The following is a 22176-nucleotide window of genomic DNA, read 5'->3' on the forward strand; positions in this document are numbered from 1 at the left end:
TTGACGACGATGCGATCGACGGCCATGCATATATAGCCCCAGGGCCGGGGAGAGGATGGTACGGTAGTTGGCTGCTTGCTGAGGAGTTTCGCGGGGTCGGAGCGCCACATGCTGGACCGTTGTTAACTATTTTTTGGCTGCGATTAACATCCCAACAGACGCCCCAAACGACGCGCGCGTGGGATAAACCCAGCTTTTAGCATGCGCGGGGCGGTTTGCCACGCTTCAGCGGTCGCGGGAAAAGCCGCCAGCTCGCGCGTAAGATTTGGTGCGCCGCTTCGCCACGCGTTTCTCCACACTTCCTCTTCCCTTCTTCCTCTCCCTCTCTGCCACGCGCCGCTCCAGCGCCCCGCCACCGCCGCGCCGCCATGCCGCCGCGCCGCCGAGGAGCGTCCGGCTACCGCGGCGTCCGCCTGCGCCCCAATGGCTGCTACACCACAGAGATACGCTCCGGCGAACTCCGCCTCGGCCTCGGCACGTAAGGGATGGCGCGCGAGGCCGCCCGCGCGTACGACGCGGCGGCGTGGCGCCTAGGCCGGCCGCGCGGCCAGATGAACTTTCAAGATGTGTACACGCTCCAGCAAGCGCTCAACCTCGCCCCTCTGCCTCGTCTGAACACGGCGGAAGACCGTGCTGAGCACGCCGAGCGGCAACGCCGCCTCCTCGTCGCCCAGGAGGACGAGCAGGTCATGCCGGAGTGGCGCCAGCGCCACCCGGAGGATGTCGCCTACGAGCAGGCCTACTGGGCAAGGCGCCGCGAGGAGGACACGCGAAGGCACCGCGAGACGCGGTTGGAAAGGCGTCAGCGGAAGGCGTTGGCGAATGCGCAGTCCGACATCGTTGCAGCAGGTGGGCAGTCGTTCTTCGCGCCGAACGGTGATCGGTGGCTGGACATTTGGCTAGACACCTCGGACGACACCGCCGAGGATGATAATGGTGATGATGATAGCGACTTAGAGTAGTTTCTATCTAGTTGCGCCGTAGTTTATCTATGCTTTCGAACTATCTATCTAGTTGCACCGATGTAAAATACCTTTGTATCGTTTTTTATTTATGCAATCTATCTAGTTTTTATTTTATCTATGCGTTCAAAAATTAAAAAAATATTGTCTGCACGCTGCATTTTTTGCGCGCTGCTGTAGCGGCGTGCGCTGCATTTTAGCGCGGCTGCTGGAGTGGGCGCAGCGCGCCACGCCAAATCAGGCGATGGACGTGCGCTAAAGTTGTTTTTTACGCGCGCCGCGTTGGGCCCCTGTTGGAGATGCTCTGACGGAGTCTTCTCCTCTTCGGATGGCGAACAGGAGAAGGGCGTTAGTGCAGCGGTGGACACCCTGCTGTGCTGGTTAAAACCTCTGCTTCTCTCATACCCCCTTCATCTACTCCCTCCCGCTTCTTTTTAGTCCGCAGCTAAGTTTTGTCCGAAGTTAAAGTATTTCTACTTTGACTAAGTTTGTAGAAGAAAATATCAACATTTGCAATATAGAAAATTCTATAGGAAATTTGAAATATTGTGAAATGCGCCGAGTAAGGACCGGGGGAGTACTAAAATAGTCATGCTTTGGTCATGTGTAAACCAATTTTTGACCATATATATTGTTTTTAAATGCATACTCCCTCAATCCCTCTATATAAAAATATAAGACATTTTTTTCACTATGACAGTTGAGGGAGTAGATTGCAAACTTGAAAACCATGTATAAAGATTTGTCTCAAGAGCAGTTTCAGACTATTAGATTCGTTGGTCTTCATACATATACCCCAACAGAAACTAGTGGTTAAATTTATATATTTATTTCAAGATCAAGTTAATGTCGAAACTCACTTTTTTCGAGTGGCGGAGGAAGTAGCTCTCTACTAGGTATTACTAGACCATGATGGCGCGCGTTGCTGCGCCCGCCAATTTTAATGATCCAATAGGAGTTTGTGTAAATTTTATGAAGGTAAAAGAGCTTTCAACTCCATATCATATTCATGCAAGCTTATGATGTCCATCTTCGGCTTACAAAGCTTTCACCCACACCATCATTTGTTGAAATTCGTTCTGCTAGGCGGAACAATTTTTCGTAATAGCTAAATGGCCATATTGCGAGGCATGTAACTGGAATATGCTACATGCTTATTCATAATCTATTAATGGTGCAAATGAAATAATCATTTTTATCTCAGTTTCATATAGTATAAAAGACTACTCCTGTATAGCCCGATGCTTTTTTATAGGCACCTGCATGGCCCGCTGTCCAGAAGTTTGTTAATTAAGAATTATGCGAAAGTAGCTTATCAGTTTAGCGCAACCTGGGAGCAAGGTGCCAACAGTATATTGTGGATCTTGGTAGCAGTCTTAGTTTCCTACGCATAGAGCAGGAAGAAAGAGAAGATTCAAGACCATGGGGAAAAGGAAAATGAAGGTGGCAGCATGGGGCGAGGAAAATGAAGGAAACTAAGACTGCTACCAAGATCTGGGAGCTTCGTAGCCAGGCTTCTGCCATCGGATCGACCGGTTGATTTAGTAACACACCTTTATAATCATATTATTAATGAGAACTCCAAGGGACGCACCGATGAAATCCGGAGGCAGTACGGCGGTAGCGTGCGCCGCTGCATCATGAATGAACAGGCCTAACGAGGATTCGAGGGGAGCAGCGATGGAGATACAGTAAATGGGCCAAAGTTTTACTTTGCTGGACCTGTACTTGAACAGCCCGATTAAGGAGATGACGGCCAGGTCCACCTGTGGAGCAGCAGCCCGATAATGTTGGCCGAGCGGGGGTAAACAGGTGATGGGGAAAAGTACGTCAGAATCTACGCGAGGACGACCATTGATGAGCACAATCCGACGGTTAGCAAACTTAAATCGCTGTGGGGGGCCGTAGGTAGCCCTGTTTTACTGTTTAGTAATTCCGCAGGGGTTCCTCTTAGTATTTTTCTTGCCAGAATCCTCTTGGTTGAATTGTTTTTTATTGAAGAAACATAATAGCATGACAATCTATAATTGAAAAATCATTTGAAATGAAGGCCTTTTGAAATAAAATGAAAGTACAGAAAACAATTTCACATAATCTTTCTGCCAAAAAAAATTCACAGACTGTGTGTCACATCTTACGAATTTCTATAGGAAATTGGAAATACTGAGAGTAGGAAACATTAATAGGCATTGCGTATAAAAGATTTTGATAAAGCCTGGCGCCGACAGGTTGAATCATTTACGCAAAAAGGGAGTGTCGGAATTAAAGTTAATGACGACATAGGTCATTACTTTCAGACACATAAAGGCCTAAGACAAGGAGACCCGACGTCCCCTATCCTGTTTAACATTGTGGTGGATATGTTAGCAATTTTGATAGAAAGGGTTAAGGAGAATGGTCAAGTAGGTGACTTGGTACCTCATCTTATTGATGGAGGTGTATCCATCCTTCAGTACGATGATGATACAATCATCTTTATGGAGGATGACTTGGCCAAGGCGAGAAATATGAAGCTGGTGCTATGCCTATCTGAACAATTGACCTGGTTAAAGATTAACTTTCATAAGAGCGAGTTGTTCTGCTTTGGTAGAGCCAAAGACGAACAGGAGGCTTATAGGCAATTGTTTGGGTGCGAGTTGGGGGATCTACCCTTTTCTTACCTAGGTATTCCAATACACCATCGTAGGCTAACAAACAGAGAATGGAAGTGCATCGAGGACCGATTTGAGAAGAAACTGAGTTGCTGGAAGGGTAAGCTCATTTCATACGGAGGCCGATTAATCCTGATAAATTCGGTGCTCACGAGTATGCCTATGTTTCTCTTATCGTTTTTTGAGGTCCCAGTTGGTGTTAGGAAAAGACGGGACTTCTATCGATCACGTTTTTTCGGCAGGGTGATGAACTTAAAAGAAAATACCGGCTTGCTAAATGAGATATCATCTGTAGACCGAAATGAAGGAAATATGCCCTAGAGGCAATAATAAATTTATTATTTATTTCCTTATATCATGATAAATGTTTATTATTCATGCTAGAATTGTATTAACCGGAAACATAATACATGTGTGAATACATAGCCAAACAGAGTGTCACTAGTATGCCTCTACTTGACTAGCTCGTTAATCAAAGATGGTTATGTTTTCTAACCATGAACAAAGAGTTGTTATTTGATTAACGAGGTCACATCATTAGTTGAATGATCTGATTGACATGACCCATTCCATTAGCTTAGCACCCGATCGTTTAGTATGTTGCTATTGCTTTCTTCATGACTTATACATGTTCCTATGACTATGAGATTATGCAACTCCCGTTTACCAGAGGAACACTTTGGGTGCTACCAAACGTCACAACATAACTGGGTGATTATAAAGGAGTACTACATGTGTCTCCAAAGGTAAATGTTGGGTTGGCGTATTTCGAGATTAGGATTTGTCACTCCGATTGTCGGAGAGGTATCTCTGGGCCCTCTCGGTAATGCACATCACTTAAGCCTTGCAAGCATTGCAACTAATGAGTTAGTTGCGGGATGATGTATTACGGAACGAGTAAAGAGACTTGTCGGTAACGAGATTGAACTAGGTATTGGATACCGACGATCGAATCTCGGGCAAGTAACATACCGATGGCAAAGGGAACAACGTATGTTGTTATGCGGTCTGACCGATAAAGATCTTCGTAGAATATGTAGGAGCCAATATGGGCATCCAGGTCCCGCTATTGGTTATTGACCGGAGATGTGTCTCGGTCATGTCTACATTGTTCTCGAACCGTAGGGTCCGCACGCTTAATGTTACGATGACAGTTATTATGAGTTTATGCATTTTGATGTACCGAAGGTTGTTCGGAGTCCTGGATGTGATCACGGACATGACGAGGAGTCTCGAAATGGTCGAGACATAAAGATTGATATATTGGAAGCCTATGTTTGGACATCGGAAATGTTCCGGGTGAAATCGGGATTTTACCGGAGTACCGGGAGGTTACCGGAACCCCCCGGGAGCCATATGGGCCTTATCGGGCTTTAGTGGAAAGGTGAAAGGGGCTGCCCATGGTGGGCTGCGCGCCTCCCCCCCTCCCCTAGTCCTATTAGGACTAGGAGAGGTGGCCGGCCACCTCTCTCTCTCTTTCCCCCTTGGGAATCCTAGTTGGAATAGGATTGGGGGGGAGTCCTACTCCCGGTAGGAGTAGGACTCCTCCTGCGCCTCCATAGGGCTGGCCGCACCCCTCCCCCTTGGCTCCTTTATATACGGAGGCAGGGGCACCTCTAGACACACAAGTTGATCATTGAGATCGTTCCTTAGCCGTGTGCGGTGCCCCCTGCCACCATATTCCACCTCGATCATATCGTTGTAGTGCTTAGGCGAAGCTCTGCGTCGGTAGTACATCAAGATCGTCACCACACCGTCGTGCTGACGGAACTCCTCCTCGAAGCTTTGCTGGATCGGAGCCCGGGGATCGTCATCGAGCTGTACGTGTGCTAAGAACTCGGAGGTGCCGGAGTAACGGTGCTTGGATCGGTCGGATCGGGAAGAAGACGTACGACTACTTCCTCTACGTTGTGTCAACGCTTCCGTTGCGATCTACAAGGGTACGTAGATCAGACTCTCCCTCTCATTGCTATACATCACCATGATCTTGCGTGTGCGTAGGAAATTTTTTGAAATTACTACGTCCCCAACAGTGGTATCAGAACCTAGGTTTTATGGTTTGATGTTATTTGCACGAGTAGAACACAAGTGAGTTGTGGGCGATACAAGTCATACTGCCTACCAGCATGTCATACTTTGGTTCGGCGGTATTGTTGGACGAGACGACCCGGACCAACCTTACGCGTATGCTTACGCGAGGCCGGTTCCCCCGACGTGCTTTGCACACAGGTGGCTTGCGGGCGACTGTCTCTCCAACTTTAGTTGAACCGAGTGTGGCTACACCCGGTCCTTGCGAAGGTTAAAACGGAGTCTATTTGACAAACTATCGTTGTGGTTTTGATGCGTAGGTGAGATTGGTTCTTGCTTAAGCCCGTAGCAGCCACGTAAAATATGCAACAACAAAGTAGAGGACGTCTAACTTGTTTTTGCAGGGCATGTTGTGATGTGATATGGTCAAGACATGATGCTAAATTTTATTGTATGAGATGATCATGTTTTGTAACCAAGTTATCGGCAACTGGCAGGAGCCATTTGGTTGTCGCTTTATTGTATGCAATGCAATCGCGATGTAATGCTTTACTTTATCACTAAGCGGTAGCGATAGTCGTGGAAGCATAAGATTGGCGAGACGACAACGATACTACGATGGAGATCAAGGTGTCGCGCCGGTGATGATGGTGATCATGACGGTGCTTCGGAGATGGAGATCACAAGCACAAGATGATGATGGCCATATCATATCACTTATATTGATTGCATGTGATGTTTATCTTTTTATGCATCTTATCTTGCTTTGATTGACGGTAGCATTATAAGATGATCTCTCACTAAATTATCAAGAAGTGTTCTCCCTGAGTATGCACCGTTGCCAAAGTTCGTCGTGCCCAGACACCACGTGATGATCGGGTGTGATAAGCTCTACGTCCATCTACAACGGGTGCAAGCCAGTTTTGCACACGCAGAATACTCAGGTTAAACTTGACGAGCCTAGCATATGCAGATATGGCCTCGGAACACGGAGACCGAAAGGTCGAGCGTGAATCATATAGTAGATATGATCAACATAACGATGTTCACCATTGAAAACTACTCCATCTCACGTGATGATCGGTTATGGTTTAGTTGATTTGGATCATGTAATCACTTAGAGGATTAGAGGGATGTCTATCTAAGCAGGAGTTCTTAAGTAATTTGATTAATTGAACTTAAACTTATCATGAACTTAGTACCTGATAGTATCTTGCTTATTTATGTTGATTGTAGATAGATGGCTCGTGCTATTGTTCCGTTGAATTTTAATGCGTTCCTTGAGAAAGCAAAGTTGAAAGATGATGGTAGCAATTACACGGACTGGGTCCGTAACTTGAGGATTATCCTCATTGCTGCTCAGAAGAATTACGTCCTAGAAGCACCGCTGGGTGCCAGGCCTGCTGCTGGAGCAACACCAGATGTTATGAATGTCTGGCAGAGCAAAGCTGATGACTACTCGATAGTTCAGTGTGCCATGCTTTACGGCTTAGAATCGGGACTTCAACGACATTTTGAACGTCATGGAGCATATGAGATGTTCCAGGAGTTGAAGTTAATATTTCAAGCAAATGCCCGAATTGAGAGATATGAAGTCTCCAATAAGTTCTATAGCTGCAAGATGAAGGAGAACAGTTCTGTCAGTGAGCATATACTCAAAATTTTTGGGTATAATAATCACTTGATTCAGATGGGAGTTAATCTTCCAGATGATTGCGTCATTGACAGAATTCTCCAATCACTGCCACCAAGCTACAAGAGCTTCGTGATGAACTATAATATGCAAGGGATGAACAAGACTATTCTCGAGCTCTTCGCAATGCTGAAAGCTGCGGAGGTAGAAATCAAAAAGGAGCATCAAGTGTTGATGGTTAACAAGACCACTAGTTTCAAGAAAAAGGGCAAAGGGAAGAAGAAGGGGAACTTCAAGAAGAACGGCAAGCAAGTTGCTGCTCAGGAGAAGAAGCCCAAGTCTGGACCTAAGCCTGAAACTGAGTGCTTCTACTGCAAGCAGACTGGTCACTGGAAGCGGAACTGCCCCAAGTATTTGGCGGATAAGAAGGATGGCAAGGTGAACAAAGGTATATGTGATATACATGTTATTGATGTGTACCTTACTAGAGCTCGCAGTAGCACCTGGGTATTTGATACTGGTTCTATTGCTAATATTTGCAACTCGAAACAGGGACTACGGATTAAGCGAACACTGGCGAAGGACGAGGTGACGATGCGCGTGGGAAACGGTTCCAAAGTCGATGTGATCGCGGTCGGCACGCTACCTCTACATCTACCTTCGGGATTAATATTAGACCTAAATAATTGTTATTTGGTGCCAGCGTTAAGCATGAACATTATATCTGGATCTTGTTTGATGCGAGACGGTTATTCATTTAAATCAGAGAATAATGGTTGTTCTATTTATATGAGTAATATCTTTTATGGTCATGCACCTTTGAAGAGTGGTCTATTTTTGATGAATCTCGATAGTAGTAATACATATATTCATAATGTTGAAGCCAAAAGATGCAGAGTTGATAATTATGGTGCAACTTATTTGTGGCACTGCCGTTTAGGTCATATCGGTATAAAGCGCATGAAGAAACTCCATACTGATGGGCTTTTGGAACCACTTGATTATGAATCACTTGGTACTTGCGAACCGTGCCTCATGGGCAAGATGACTAAAACACCGTTCTCCGGTACTATGGAGAGAGCAACAGATTTATTGGAAATCATACATACCGATGTATGTGGTCCAATGAATATTGAGGCTCGTGGCGGATATCGTTATTTTCTCACTTCCACAGATGATTTAAGCAGATATGGGTATATCTACTTAATGAAACATAAGTCTGAAACATTTGAAAAGTTCAAAGAATTTCAGAGTGAAGTTGAAAATCATCGTAACAAGAAAATAAAGTTTCTACGATCTGATCGTGGAGGAGAATATTTGAGTTACGAGTTTGGTGTACATTTGAAAAATTGTGAAATAGTTTCGCAACTCACGCCACCCGGAACACCACAGCGTAATGGTGTGTCCGAACGTCGTAATCATACTTTACTAGATATGGTGCGATCTATGATGTCTCTTACTGATTTACCGCTATCGTTTTGGGGTTATGCTTTAGAGACGGCCGCATTCACGTTAAATAGGGCACCATCAAAATCCGTTGAGACGACGCCTTATGAACTATGGTTTGGCAAGAAACCAAAGTTGTCGTTTCTTAAAGTTTGGGGCTGCGATGCTTATGTGAAAAAGCTTCAACCTGATAAGCTCGAACCCAAATTGGAAAAATGTGTCTTCATAGGATACCCAAAGGAGACTGTTGGGTACACCTTCTATCACAGATCCGAAGGCAAGACATTCGTTGCTAAGAATGGATCATTTCTAGAGAAGGAGTTTCTCTCGAAAGAAGTGAGTGGGAGGAAAGTAGAACTTGACGAGGTAACTGTACCTGCTCCCTTATTGGAAAATAGTACATCACAGAAAACTGTTTCTGCGACACCTATACCAATTAGTGAGGAAGCTAATGATGATGATCATGAAACTTCAGGACAAGATACTACTGAACCTCGTAGATCAACCAGAGTGAGATCCGCACCAGAGTGGTACGGTAATCCAGTTCTGGAAATCATGCTACTAGATCATGATGAACCTATGAACTATGAAGAAGCGATGGTGAGCCTAGATTCCGCAAAGTGGCTTGAAGCCATGAAATCTGAGATGGGATCCATGTATGAGAACAAAGTATGGACTTTGGTTGACTTGCCCGATGATTGGCAAGCAATTGAGAATAAATGGATCTTCAAGAAGAAGACTGACGCTGACGGTAATGTTACTGTCTATAAAGCTCGACTTGTCGCAAAAGGTTTTCGACAAGTTCAAGGGGTTGACTACGATGAGACCTTCTCACCCGTAGCGATGCTTAAATCTATCAGAATCATGTTAGCAATCGCCGCTTTTTATGATTATGAAATTTGGCAGATGGATGTCAAAACTGCATTCCTGAATGGATTTCTGGAAGAAGAGTTGTATATGATGCAACCGGAAGGTTTTGTCGATCCAAAGGGAGCTAACAAAGTGTGCAGGCTCCAGCGATCCATTTATGGACTGGTGCAAGCCTCTCGGAGTTGGAATAAACGCTTTGATAGTGTGATCAAAGCATTTGGTTTTATACAGACTTTTGGTGAAGCCTGTATTTACAAGAAAGTGAGTGGGAGCTCTGTAGCATTTCTGATATTATATGTGGATGACATATTGCTGATTGGAAATGATATAGAATTTCTGGATAGCATAAAGGGATACTTGAATAAAAGTTTTTCGATGAAAGACCTCGGTGAAGCTGCTTACATATTAGGCATAAAGATCTATAGAGATAGATCAAGACGCTTAATTGGACTTTCACAAAGCACATACCTTGACAAGATTTTGAAGAAGTTCGAAATGGATCAAGCAAAGAAAGGGTTCTTGCCTGTGTTACAAGGTGTGAAGTTGAGTCAGACTCAATGCCCGACCACTGCAGAAGATAAAGAGAAAATGAAAGATGTTCCCTATGCTTCAGCCATAGGCTCTATCATGTATGCAATGCTGTGTACCAGACCTGATGTGTGCCTTGCTATAAGTTTAGCAGGGAGGTACCAAAGTAATCCAGGAGTGGATCACTGCACAGCGGTCAAGAACATCCTGAAATACCTGAAAAGGACTAAGGATATGTTTCTCGTATATGGAGGTGACAAAGAGCTCACCGTAAGAGGTTACGTTGATGCAAGCTTTGACACTGATCCGGACGATTCTAAATCGCAAACCGGATACGTGTTTACTTTAAACGGTGGAGCTGTCAGTTGGTGCAGTTCTAAACAAAGCGTCGTAGCGGGATCTACATGTGAAGCGGAGTACATAGCTGCTTCGGAAGCAGCGAACGAAGGAGTCTGGATGAAGGAGTTCATATCCGATCTAGGTGTCATGCCTAGTGCATCGGGTCCAATGAAAATCTTTTGTGACAATACTGGTGCAATTGCCTTGGGAAAGGAATCCAGATTTCACAAGAGGACCAAACACATCAAGAGACGCTTCAATTCCATCCGGGATCTAGTCCATATGGGAGACATAGAGATATGCAAGATACATACGGATCTGAATGTTGCAGATCCATTGACTAAGCCTCTTCCACGAGCAAAACATGATCAGCACCAAGGCTCCATGGGTGTTAGAATCATTACTGTGTAATCTAGATTATTGACTCTAGTGCAAGTGGGAGACTGAAGGAAATATGCCCTAGAGGCAATAATAAAGTTATTATTTATTTCCTTATATCATGATAAATGTTTATTATTCATGCTAGAATTGTATTAACCGGAAACATAATACATGTGTGAATACATAGACAAACAGAGTGTCACTAGTATGCCTCTACTTGACTAGCTCGTTAATCAAAGATGGTTATGTTTCCTAACCATGAACAAAGAGTTGTTATTTGATTAACGAGGTCACATCATTAGTTGAATGATCTGATTGACATGACCCATTCCATTAGCTTAGCACCCGATCGTTTAGTATGTTGCTATTGCTTTCTTCATGATTTATACATGTTCCTATGACTATGAGATTATGCAACTCCCGTTTACCGGAGGAACACTTTGGGTGCTACCAAATGTCACAACGTAACTGGGTGATTATAAAGGAGTACTACAGGTGTCTCCAAAGGTAAATGTTGGGTTGGCGTATTTCGAGATTAGGATTTTTCACTCCGATTGTCGGAGAGGTATCTCTGGGCCCTCTCGGTAATGCACATCACTTAAGCCTTGCAAGCATTGCAACTAATGAGTTAGTTGCGGGATGATGTATTACGCAACGAGTAAAGAGACTTGTCGGTAACGAGATTGAACTAGGTATTGGATACCGACGATCAAATCTCGGGCAAGTAACATACCGATGGCAAAGGGAACAACGTATGTTGTTATGCGGTCTGACCGATAAAGATCTTCGTAGAATATGTAGGAGCCAATATGGGCATCCATGTCCCGCTATTGGTTATTGACCGGAGATGTGTCTCGGTCATGTCTACATTGTTCTCGAACCGTAGGGTCCGCACGCTTAATGTTACGATGACAGTTATTATGAGTTTATGCATTTTGATGTACCGAAGGTTGTTCGGAGTCCTGGATGTGATCACGGACATGACGAGGAGTCTCGAAATGGTCGAGACATAAAGATTGATATATTGGAAGCCTATGTTTGGACATCGGAAATGTTCCGGGTGAAATCGGGATTTTACCGGAGTACCGGGAGGTTACCGGAACCCCCCGGGAGCCATATGGGCCTTATCGGGCTTTAGTGGAAAGGTGAAAGGGGCTGCCCATGGTGGGCTGCGCGCCTCCCCCCTCCCCTAGTCCTATTAGGACTAGGAGAGGTGGCCGGCCACCTCTCTCTCTCTTTCCCCCTTGGGAATCCTAGTTGGAATAGGATTGGGGGGGAGTCCTACTCCCGGTAGGAGTAGGACTCCTCCTGCACCTCCATAGGGCTGGCCGCACCCCTCCCCCTTGGCTCCTTTATATACGGAGGCAGGGGCACCTCTAGACACACAAGTTGATCATTGAGATCGTTCCTTAGCCGTGTGCGGTGCCCCCTGCCACCATATTCCACCTTGATCATATCGTTGTAGTGCTTAGGCGAAGCCCTGCGTCGGTAGTACATCAAGATCGTCACCACGCCGTCGTGCTGACGAAACTCCTCCTCGAAGCTTTGCTGGATCGGAGCCCGGGGATCGTCATCGAGCTGTACGTGTGCTAAGAACTCGGAGGTGCCGGAGTAACGGTGCTTGGATCGGTCGAATCGGGAAGAAGATGTACGACTACTTCCTCTACATTGTGTCAACGCTTCCGTTGCGATCTACAAGGGTACGTAGATCAGACTCTCCCTCTCGTTGCTATACATCACCATGATCTTGCGTGTGCGTAAGAAATTTTTTGAAATTACTACGTTTCCCAACACGAAAGACCAAGGGGGTCTTGGTATTGAGAATCTTGAAGTTAAGAACAGATGCCTTCTTAGTAAGTGGCTGTGGAAGCTCTCATCCGGGACTGATGCCATGTGGGCGCAGATCCTTCGCAGCAAGTACCTCCAGACAAATACATTGTCCCAGGTCACAGTCAGGCCGACTGACTCGCCTTTCTGGAAAGGACTAATGAAAGTCAAACAATCTATGTTTAATAGGACAAAGTTTGTTATTGGAAACGGTGCTAGTACACGTTTCTGGGAAGATACTTGGCTCGGCGACACACCCTTGGCCATTCAATATTCGTCTTTATATCGTATTGTTCAACGACGTGAGGTGTTCGTTACAACAGTATTTCAATCTATTCCCCTTAATATTCAGTTTAGACGGTCGCTAGCGGGCAATCGTTGGGAAGAATGGCTTCGTCTAGTTAGGAGGTTGATGGAGGTTCAGCTTTCTCAACAACCCGATAAATTACGCTGGAAACTGACTAGGTCTGGAGTATTCACAGTTAAATCAATGTATATTGATGTTATTAATTCGAACTCCATTCCAACGTCCAAGAGTGTATGGGATGTCAAAATTCCTTTAAAAATAAAAGTGTTTATGTGATTTGTCCATAAACAAGTTATTTTAACAAAGGACAACTTGATGAAGCGTAATTGGACAGGACCTACTAGGTGTAGTTTCTGTGATCGGGATGAGACGATCAAACACCTCTTTATTGATTGCCCACTGGCCAAAGTCCTTTGGCAGACGGTCCACATTGCGTTTAATATTAACCCACCGAATACTGTCAATGCGATTTTTGGGACATGGCTTAATGGGATTGAGCCTGACTTAGCGAGACACATTCGGGTTGGAGTTTGTGCTTTGCTGTGGACTATCTGGAAGTGCAGAAATGATTTGGTTTTTAACAGAACATCACGTTTTCATTTTTTGCAGATTATTTTCCGAGCCACGGCAGTGATCCGTTCGTGGTCGCTACTCACTCCGATGAAGGCCAGGGAGCATTTGGTTACTGCATCTATCCGCTGGGAGATAGTAGCTCGGAATATCTTCAACTGGTTTGGATGGCAGTCATGTAATAGGATAGGCAATTAGTTTACCTATCTATATTTAGCCAGCTGGTTGTGGCGTTTTTTTCCTGGCTAGTTTGTGTCTCTAGCCTTTTTGGCTCTGTGTGAGCTGTCTTTTTTTTTCAGTTGGAGACTTTGAAATCTTGTTGGCATGTTTGTATTTGGTTAATAAGATGACCGTATGCATCACTCTGATGCAGAGGCCGGGGAGCCCTCCCTTTTTGAAGAAAAAAAGTTTGAATGCATTACATGAAATTTGTGGACGATAATACTTTTCATCACGAGAAGATGAAGGACAAAGAGTGTTGGACTTATCAAAGGAAATGACAATGTGCAATCTGAACAAAATACCGGAACCCTTGGAGAGGAATGATGAATGCATCCAGAGATTTCTATTGTGAATAATGTAGGCTATGAGAGCTAGGTGGCCGAGTTTGAGGCTTGGGGGATCATGGCTTGGCGCAAAGTCACTCAAAATTACCACTGTCAAGGAAACGCCATGTGTATACCTGCGCGCTCACACAACCGATAATATTTTTGTAAATAGATGCCACTCCAGAGAAACCACCGTGAACAATTTAAAAAAAAGACTACCATAAAAATCGTTTGTTCCAACAATCCATACAAGTGGTAATCGATAGCACATTATGCAAGTCTCTTAACATGAGCATACTCGTGGTAGGTTCTAGTATGGTCTATCGAGGTGTGACGGGCTAGTTCTTAGAATGGGCATGCAATGCATGCAGGCTGTGCGGGCGTTGAAAGTTGACGAAGCTCAAGTAGTGGTCAAAATCTCACGGATGGCCAGCATAATACTTGATTATCCGAAAATTGACATCTGAGCTGCTTTGTGCCACAGCATGCTCTTTGCATGTTGAGATTCTTGTGTCGGAACGAAGCTTGTGTTTACATTTGTTCGGACTAGACGTGGCACTCCTTTTCTTTTTCTTGGCAATAAGGTCATTTTCAGTACAAACCCTCAAATAGCCTGCAAACGTCCGGACCAAACTACCTGGCCGTACTTTGTAAACCTAATGAAAATTTGCGGAAATCCGAACATCCATCTACCTAATCAAAAGCCACCATGTATCTCTCTTCTCTCCGTCCGGATAACGGTAGGCCGGTGCTATTAGCTTTGGCGGAAGGTGATTAGCACATGTTTGAAACTTGGCGGAAGGAGGCTAGCATGCCATTGGTTTTGGCGGAAGGAAGCTTCCAGGTTGGGTTACCTAGCAAACGTTCGCCAGGAACATATGACATTTCGAACGTTTACTAGCATCCTTTTTTTCTCGGTAATGTTATCTAGCAAACGTTTGCCAGGAACACATGACATTTCGAACGATTTTGACGATATTTTCAGTTGTATGTGGGTGACCGTTTCTTCAGAGCGATATGACATTTTCTGGGATGATAGCCATGAAAAGTGTTCGAAATGCCGCCCATTCCTGGCGAATGTTAGCCAGATACGAGGTTCCAACTAGTTTGGCAGAAGGATACAACTAGCATTCCATTAGGTTGAGACTTTCCCCGGTGAAAGAACATGCGGTGCCCCCATATTTGGTTTTGATAATTGATGACAATCTCTACGGACTAATGGTTGCCTTGAGTTATATTTGAAGGTTTTGTCCATAGGCTTTTCTTGGAGTACATGTGTTGGTTTCAAAGACAGTTTATGTCGACCAAGGTGCTATTCAAGGAATTACCTAAAGATTGGTCTTGTGAGAGGTTGATCAAGACTAAGTCAAATAGTGAATCAAGTTGTTCAACCTACAAAGCGTAGAAGATGTACCGAGAGGGATCAAGTGATCCCATGGTATGATAAGCATTGTCAATTACGCTTTGTGTACTAACCCATGGTCTTCGTGAGGGTTCTTTGTGGGGTTAGGTTGCGGTGTGCAAGTTCAAGTGGAGCATCACGAAGAGATCAAATGCTTGAAGCTTGCCATCCTTTATGGTGACAATGGACTTGTGAATATGTGCGGAAGAGTGGCTCACCCATAGTGGAGTATGGGGGAGCAATCAACTAGTCTTCATCGAGCCAACACAATCAAGAAAGGTGGTCCAACTTGAGAAAGTCAAGATCGTCATCATCTAGCTCAAGTGGACTATGTGCAAGACAAAGGTTTACCCTTGATAGGTTTTCTATTTTACCGGTCTCATAATGGTGGTTGGGAGACCGGGTTATAGGATCGATTGACGTACTATCAAGGGGGGCTCTCGATGAGTAGCTTGATCGTATCGTTCGTAGAGAGCTCAAACCATTGCATCCTTGCATCATATTTCTTGGTTCTTGTTTGGTTCTCTTTGTGAATCTTAGAGCTTATGGTCATCTTGATGACAAGCTTGAGTTCATCGAAAACGGAGTTCGCATGCCTCTTCTATGATGTTTTCGATGTTGGAGGTTTTTGCCGATTCTTCTCGGTTGGAGGTTTCACTCCTCTTTTTGTTATGCATACCTCCCCTGCCTCTTCTTACTATAACCAGTCGTTGTTTTGATGCTACTCGTCGTCTTGTTTCCAACAAGTTTGAGTTTGCTCAATTTGGAGCTCATATGCAGAAGTTATGGCAGTTCTGGTTTTCCGTGGAGTATTCTTGTTTTCGTGGAAGTGGCATAAGGATGGTGCCAGCGGTAGTACCGTTGGGCCGGAGCGGCAGTACCGCTTATCGCCACAAACGGTAGTATCGTTGTCCCACAGCGGTAGCACCGCCCATGGCCATAAGCGGTAGTACGGCTCCGGTTCCGCGCTGGTACCGCCTCGACTCGAGACGTGGTTTTCTCGTGTCGGGTTCAACGGCAGTAGGAGCGGCAGTAGGAGCGGTAGTACCGCTCATGTGTGGTAGTACCGCGGCTACCACCGCCCCTAGTGCCGCTCAATGGCCCTCCTCCCTGTTCCTTCTCCCCGTGCTCGTGGCTGGCGCTGTGCGCTGAGCCAAGCGGTAGTACCGCTGAGCCCAACGGTAGTACCGCTGACTCCAACGGTAGTGCCGCTCATACGGCTCCGCCTCGCACTCTGTTTCGCTCCGCTCTCCGTGTTCTACGCCTGGGCGGTAGCACCGCTCCCCTGAGCGGTAGTACCGCTCGTGCGCGGACTGAGCACATAACGGTTGGATTTGGGAGCTCCTATAAAAGGGGGTCTTCTTCCCCATTCAACCTTATCCTTTTAGCTCGTGTTCTTTCCTCATTGTTGACCTTCTTCGAGCTTGCTAACTCTCAATCCCTTCATGGATTCTTGCTAGTTTTTGAGGGAAAAGAGAGAGGAGATCTGGATCCACATTTCCACCATTCACTTTCTCCTCTTTGTGAGGGGAACCCCTTGGATCTAGATCTTGAAGTTCTTGGTGTTCTTCTTCTTGTTCTTCCTCTCATTTTCCTCCCTAGCATTAGTTGCTTCGGTGGGATTTGAGAGAGAAGGACTTGGGCACTCCGTGTGCCCTTGTCATTGCATTTGGTGCATCGGTTTGAGTTCTTCACGGTGATACGTGAAAGTTACAAGTTGAGAAGCTTATTACTCTTGGGTGCTTGGTACCCTTGAGCTTGTTCCTCTTGGGTGCTTGGGCGCCCTAAACGGTTGGTGGTGTTCGGAGCTCAATCATTGTGGTGTAAAGCTCCGAGCAAGCGTCGGGGTCTCCAATTAGGTTGTGGAGATCGCCCCGAGCAATTTGACGGGTACCGGTGACCGCCCCCAAGGGTTGCCATTTGTACGGGTTCGGTGACCGCCCTCAAGGGTCCCTTAGTGGAATCACGGCATGTTGCATTGTGCGAGGGTGTGAGGAGATTACGGTGGCCCTAGTGGCTTCTGGGGAGCATTGTGCCTACACACCGCTTCAAACGGAGATTAGCATACGCAAGGGTGTGAACTTCGGGATACATTGTCGTCTCTGCGTGTCTCGGTTATCTTTTACCCGAACCTTTTTACTTATGCACTTTACTTTGTGATAGCCATATTGTTTCTTGTCATATATCTTGCTATCACATAGTTGCTTATCTTGCTTAGCTTAAGTTGTTGGTGCACATAGGTGAGCCTAGTTGTTGTAGGTTTTGTGCTTCACAAATTAACCGCTAGGTTTATTCCGCATTTGTTCAAGCCTAAATCGTAATTATTTTAAAGCGCCTATTCACCCCCCTCCCCCCCCCCCCTCTAGGCGACATCCACGATCTTTCACCCGGCACTCCCCTTCCTTCCCTCACGTTCCCCCGCTCGGGTTGACTAAATGGCAGCCTTGCGCTGCTTCCTGGCCTTTGCACGACGACGGTTTTAGTGTTTGGCGGTGCGGACATGCTCGGGATCGTGCAAACCCTAGCTTGGTGATGGCGGGTGCCGTGTCTGCGTCTACGACATGGGAGGACAAGGAACTTGAGGACCTGATGAATGAACTAGGCATCATTGAGGAAGACATAGATGAGCTGGTGTACTTCATCTGTTCCGTAATGTAGTGCCTATAGATTTTTTTAGAAGAGTCAAACATTGCAAAATTTGACTAATTTCATAGAGAAAACTATTTGTATGTACAATATCAAATATATAACACATGAAACTACATCTTATAATGAATATGTTGATATATGTTTGGCATTTTATATGTAAATGTTTTTCTCCACAAACTTGATCAAAGTTTGTGAGATATGACTTTATAAAAAATCTATATTCACTACATTATGGAATGGAGAGAGTATGAGGACATTATGCCAGAACAAACCATGGAGGCACGTTAGCTTGCGATCGACAAGGTCCACACCAGCCGTGAGTATGGGGATTTCTGGTTTTCCAAGGATGTGAGGAATCGCACGGGATCTTGCACCAGCTGTCAATTTCTGATCACCCAGTAATAACCTTTACACCATGCATGCAATTTTCTTGCCTTGGAGATTAGGATAAAGTCATGGAAGGAGGCCCCTGGACTTTTCGAGGGCAGCCAGTGTTGTTAGCTCCCTATGATGGCCTTTACAAAGCTGTCTATGATTGATCTTAACACATTCAATATATGAATTCAGTTTCATGATCTTCGAACGATTTTGGCCCGTTGGTGAGACATGGATAAATATCACAAATTAAGTCTTAATACAGATAAAACTGTTTGGAAGGGGAAGGGAGGCTGCATTCAGTCGTTCGTCGTGTTACAATTGGTCATGAAGACTGTAGAATTAACACATTCATCTGAGTCCATCTTTACGACCGTACGTGCCCTTTCTTCCACCGCGCGTGTCACACCGCTTTCTTCCTGGCCTCCTTGGCACGGCCCATTTTGCGGATACCGAGGGACATGCCGAGGACGTACCCATCGACGAGGGGCTCGGGCACCACGGAGAAGAGGAACCACAGGAGGGCGTGCGGCCAGTAGGGCGCGCACCGAGGCTCGTACCCAATGTAGCGCACGGCGGCGCGGGCGTACGTCTCCGGCGACGGGGCGAACAGGGACGCCTGCCTGATCGAGGCCATCTTGGTCGCCACGTACATGGGTACCTGCCCAAATAAGAGAGATTCATTCAGTTTGACGAATGAGGTGGCACTGATAAGTGCATAACTCCTGATTATTACTGCCTTGGACCAAACAGTAGGATTTGCGGCGAACTGACACTAATTGAGTGCTCCTACTGTTTCTACACGTCATGATTCCGGTTTCTTGTTATTTATTTATTTTTTTAGTTGATTTCGGTTTCTAGTTGAACTAACTCGCGCCCATGCACCAGTACCTGTCTACTGTACGATCCAGTACAGGTCTACAACCATGTGAACTAGCTCGTGCCACAATGAGAAAATCCATGCGTTCGTTGGGAGGGCCAGTAAAGACTTTTAACTGGTGGGGTGGTAGATCATAAAAATACCAACATACTACCGTATCATTTGTATTTCTCTAAACATACAGGAACATCACTATGCCTGACATGCAAAATAACGGAGATAACTGAAATGCAACAGCCCTCTACAAGAGTGATTAACTAGCTAGTACCTGGCATTGCACATCGATGCCTTTGTTCTTGTACTCCACATATAGGCTTCGGGAGAATTGATCAGCATACCTGAGAAATTGGAAACACATTAGTTTCATTGCCGGTTCTCAGAAATAGTTGAGTTCCTATCACTGTGCCTGGCGAGTGGTATGTAACTTCTTCCGAGCACGCACGCGCACATACTTCTTGTGAGTTTGTATTTAGTTACAATCTATAGTCAACTTTCTTTTTTTGTGGAGAGATCTATAGTCAACTTTTTGAAACAAATAAATGCATGTTGTATAATCTAGAGAAACCCTGCAAACAAAAAATGTAGAGAAATGAAATATCATCTTTGTACCTATCCTAGTGTGTGCAATTTGTACCTTTACAGTTGCAAATGATGTAATCATTTTGGTATCACTGTGAAGAAATGAAAGACGGTGTGTTACCCATATGGCAAGGGTCTGCAGATTTAAGCAAGATCAAATTGCCATATTTCCTTTAAAATAAATTTGTTGTATAAATCGAGGGTATATATAGTTCACTCATCACTGCCCTCATTGGCATCGAAGTGCCAATGATACTCAATTTCAGAATTTATCCATCTTTCTTCCCCCTGAGGTGTGCTTTTTTTAGAACGAAAACAATAAATATGAGGAAATTCTGTATGTGTTTACATTATGCTTACAGAAAAGTTTGGAGATAAAATTGGTGAGATAGAATTTTTAGTTCTAAGAGAATTTGTGCAATTATTTCCAATATATGTTACGTGGCCTCCGTGTCTAACCGTGGACTTGACATGTCAGGAGGGAGAAAAGTGGTTAATGGAACAAAATATGGAAAAAGATATATTGATATCGGTTAACACTCAGCTTACTTGTATGTGACACACTATCGTAGTACTGAACACATGTCAAGCAAATCAGATGAAACATGAAATATGCTATTGATTCAAATGAAATGTCGGTTCCTACTTACGTGTGATGTGATTTATGTTGATAACAAAAGAAGAAAATAAAACTAGAACGGGTGAACGACATCCTCCTCCTAACGGACTTTGTAATAAAAAAAATTGCGAATCACTTCGTAATGAGGGTTAAAATGCACTATTTTTAAATTTCTGCATTCATATTTAACACCTATAGCAAGAATGAAACTAACTTCAAAAGTGGTTCAAGAGGAGAGGGCCGAGCAGTACTCACGCCTTGGTGGCGGCGTAGACGGTGTAGAGCGGGGTGGACGGCATGATGGAGGCGGCGCCGGACCCGATGTTCACCACGGCGCCGCGCTTGCGCTCCACCATGCCAGGGAGCACGGCGTGCGTCATCCGGGTGACGGCCTCTACGTTGAGGCGTATGAGGTTCCTCCTGAGCTCCTCGTCCACCTCGTGGAAGTAGCGCGCGTACGGGTAGCCGTGACCCGCGTTGTTGACGAGCACGCCGACGTCGAGCCCCCGGATGGACTCCGCCAGCGCGGCCACGCTGGCGGCGAGCCCGTCGGCGGCGAAGTCGATGACGAAGGTGCGCACCTCGGCGCCGGGGAACCTAGCGCTGACCTCCTTGGAGACCGCGGCGAGCTTGTCGGGGCTGCGGCCGACGAGGACGAGGCCGAGCCCGGCGGCGGCGAGCTCGAAGGCCAGCGCGCGGCCGATGCCGTCCGTGGCGCCCGTGACGACGGCCCATGCGCCGTAGCGGCGGCGCAGCGGCTTGGCGGGGCGGAGGAACGCCGCGTAGAGCCACAGCGCAAGGCGCGTCGCGGCGCGCGACGCGACGAGGAGGCCCACCGCCGCGAGCGCCTGCGCCCACGCCGGCTGCGCGCTTGCCCCGGCCATGCGATGGGAAGGAAGTGAGCGCGGCCGCTACACGGCGAGACTGTTGGGCAGTGGGGAGGTGTGTAGCTCAAGCTGGGCGATGGCGCGGTCGACGGCCACGCATATATAGCCCTGGGGAGAGGATGATGGTTGGCTGCTTGCTGTGGAGTTTCGTGGGGTCGAACGCTGTTAACTAATTAATTAACTGATTTTTTTTGTAAGCCGTTAACATAATATTGGAATCCTCGGAAGGATGACGGAATACATGCAGGGATTTCAAAGGCAATCGCATTCCCAGCTGCAGAAGTGATCATCAGCACATTGTAGGATACATGCAGATGCAGGGACATCATCTCATGCTCCCCAGTTTTTTTTTTCTTTTTTGCCATAATATTTCTAGGAAAATTTTATACTGTATTATTAAACGTTTGTTCCAACAATCCCTACGAGTGGTAACCGGTAGCACATTATCCATGTATCTAAGCAATCTCACATGCAATGCATGCAGGTTGTGTTGGCGTTGAAAGTTGACGAGGCTGAAGAGTAAATTGGGTAGTCAAAATCTCACGGATGGCAGGCGTAGTAGTTGAAGTTGATCGTGCCACACGAAATACGCGGCATGCTCTTTGCGTGCTGACGCTCTTGTTGTCGGAACGAAACACATGCGTCTCCCCCCCACCAACCAACCAAACCAGTACATAACCACCAAGCTATTACGA

General features: G+C 45.8%; 1 protein-coding gene across 1 annotated transcript; it reads right to left on the reverse strand.

The window, feature by feature from the left end:
- Nucleotides 1-18727: 18727 nt before the first annotated feature.
- LOC125533658 (very-long-chain 3-oxoacyl-CoA reductase 1-like) lies at nt 18728-21546 on the reverse strand. The gene is made up of 3 exons (XM_048697034.1): nt 20850-21546; nt 19665-19734; nt 18728-19177 (listed from the first exon to the last, which is right to left on the reverse strand). The coding sequence occupies exons 1-3, from the start codon at nt 21476-21478 to the stop codon at nt 18920-18922; spliced, it is 957 nt and encodes a 318-aa protein (XP_048552991.1). The 5' UTR covers nt 21479-21546; the 3' UTR covers nt 18728-18919.
- Between the last annotated feature and the right edge of the window lie 630 nt (nt 21547-22176).

This window comes from Triticum urartu, chromosome 2, assembly GCF_003073215.2.
Source record: "Triticum urartu cultivar G1812 chromosome 2, Tu2.1, whole genome shotgun sequence".
Classification (NCBI taxonomy): domain Eukaryota; kingdom Viridiplantae; phylum Streptophyta; class Magnoliopsida; order Poales; family Poaceae; genus Triticum; species Triticum urartu.

Bases quoted from the DNA above. Each gene is read 5' to 3' on its own strand.
- LOC125533658 (XM_048697034.1), bottom strand. From the start codon at position 21,478: ATGGCCGGGGCAAGCGCGCAGCCGGCGTGGGCGCAGGCGCTCGCGGCG. The intron at 19,735-20,849 runs GTGAGTACTGCT...CCAATTTCTCAG, and splicing joins GTCTACGCCGCCACCAAGGC to GTATGCTGATCAATTCTCCC. The intron at 19,178-19,664 runs GTACTAGCTAGT...TTATTTGGGCAG, and splicing joins GCATCGATGTGCAATGCCAG to GTACCCATGTACGTGGCGAC.